We start from the raw sequence: 1876 nt of genomic DNA, 5'->3' as shown, positions 1-1876 counted from the left end.
TTCACGACGCGTTCATTGATTGGTTTGGCGTTTAGGCGTCGCACGTAAACCAGATCACTGCGTACGTCTTATAGTTGAGTCGTGTAATTTACACAAAGAATTTTTTTAGCAATATTTTTATTTTTTGCGACATTTTCCAACGCATGGCAACTCGGGCGGCCCTCCTTCCTGGGGTGGGGGTAGGGGATAGGGAATAGGGGATAGGGGAGGGGGAGGGGTGTTACCATATCTAATAGACCGTCTCCTCCCCCTCTCCCTCCCCCGCACCCCCCCCCCCCAAAACCCCGACCCAACCCAGGCGAAATCAGCTGTTTAAAAACCCCCGCTATGCCATCCAAGATGCCCTTATTTGCCGCACCCTTCCGCCAAACGGGGCGCCCATGCCCAGCGCCTCCCAGGGCACGAAAAAAACCCCGCCCGTGGCCGAACCCCGTCGAAGGAACGACGCCCGCACCGAGCGAGAGAAACGCGGGCGTGAGAAGCCATAGAAGAAGAAGGCGACGACGACGACCAGGGCCGCCCGTGAGAGAGACAGAGCGACCCCCTCAGTTCGCCAACTGTCCTCCGCCGCCCCGGAGCCCAATCGCGCCCACGACGGGCGCATTGGCTAAATCCGCCCCTGCCGCAGGCCCTGGCAAGCGGCGGGCCCGCGGCCACCCTACGCTAACGGGAAACAGTCACTCGAAATCTTGTACTTACGTTCGCCGCCATTCCTTTCGACGCCATTACCCGGGCCAGAGGAAAGGAGGAGTGACGTCACAGGTCACGTGACGGGAGAGCTTCGCGCGAGCAGGCGCCGATGTTGCTGCTGCTCCTGGGATCTCTCTCTCTCTCTCTCTCTCTCTCTGCTACTGCTTCCTCCTCCTCCTCCTCCTCCCTCTCTCTCACTCTTCTCCCGTCTAGAACACCCTGTCAAAAAGGAGATATTATTGAAATAACATTGCAGCATTCATAATCGTCATCATTATCTGCATCCATCCATTCAATTTATTGATAAAATTAATGAAAAATTAATTAAAATAATAGACAGACCTGGTTAAATATTCCTCATTACTATATTATCATCATGATCTGTCTTTTGAAAAGGTGGAGATATTCGATTTTACGAGAATCTTTCAAAATAAATTCAGTGGATCAGTGAATACAATTTAAAATCAAAATTGTGAGAAAAATGGACTAGTCACTGCCATTTTTCACCTTCTTTTTTTTTCCTCGAAAGGAAATGAATGGGGTGCTCTCTCTCTCTCTCTCTCTCTCTCCGTACATATATACGATATATATATATATATATATATATATATATATATATATATAATATATTTTCTCTCCAATTCGATATATATATATATATATATATATATATATATATTATATATATATATATATGTGTGTGTGTGTGTGTGTGTGTGTGTGTGTGTGTGTGTGTGTGTGTGTGTAAAAAATATACAAAAATTATATATATACATTTTTTTATTTTTTTATTTTTTATTTTGGAAGATATATATATGTAATATCTATTATCTATATATATATATATAATATATAATGTATATGTTATATATATATAAATAACGTAAAAAATTACATCCATAGTTTAACGACTGAAGCTTCAGTTCTCCAGCCAAGAGATCTCCTCAAGATCGATACCACACGAGGGAGAAGAGAGTGGAGGAGTGAGAGCGGGGTGAGAGGGGAGGGGGTGGGGGGGGGGGGAGGGGGGTGTGATAAACTTGGCCGAGTGCTTGCAAATTTCAGGGTAGAAATCAGTCATAATCGGACTCGTGAGGAGATAAAAATGGTCACAATGCGCAGCCATGTGTTTTTTTAAAAGAGATTTGGTGTATGTATATATATATATATATAATATATATATATA

The 1876-nt window shown here is 44.1% G+C and overlaps 1 protein-coding gene across 1 annotated transcript in view; it reads right to left on the bottom strand.

The window, feature by feature from the left end:
• Positions 1-741, bottom strand: part of LOC135227104 (sodium/potassium-transporting ATPase subunit alpha-like) — a 93103-nt gene extending 92362 nt beyond the window's left edge. Inside the window, exon 1 of the mRNA XM_064266970.1 lies at positions 700-741. Coding sequence (XP_064123040.1) covers positions 700-726 — 27 coding nt within the window. The 5' untranslated portion in view covers positions 727-741. The remainder of the gene's footprint in view (positions 1-699) is intronic.
• Between the last annotated feature and the right edge of the window lie 1135 nt (positions 742-1876).

Source organism: Macrobrachium nipponense, chromosome 15, assembly GCF_015104395.2.
Source record: "Macrobrachium nipponense isolate FS-2020 chromosome 15, ASM1510439v2, whole genome shotgun sequence".
Lineage (NCBI taxonomy): Eukaryota > Metazoa > Arthropoda > Malacostraca > Decapoda > Palaemonidae > Macrobrachium > Macrobrachium nipponense.
Note: the sequence above shows the minus strand (reverse complement) of the source record. Positions and strands in the feature narration are given on the sequence as shown.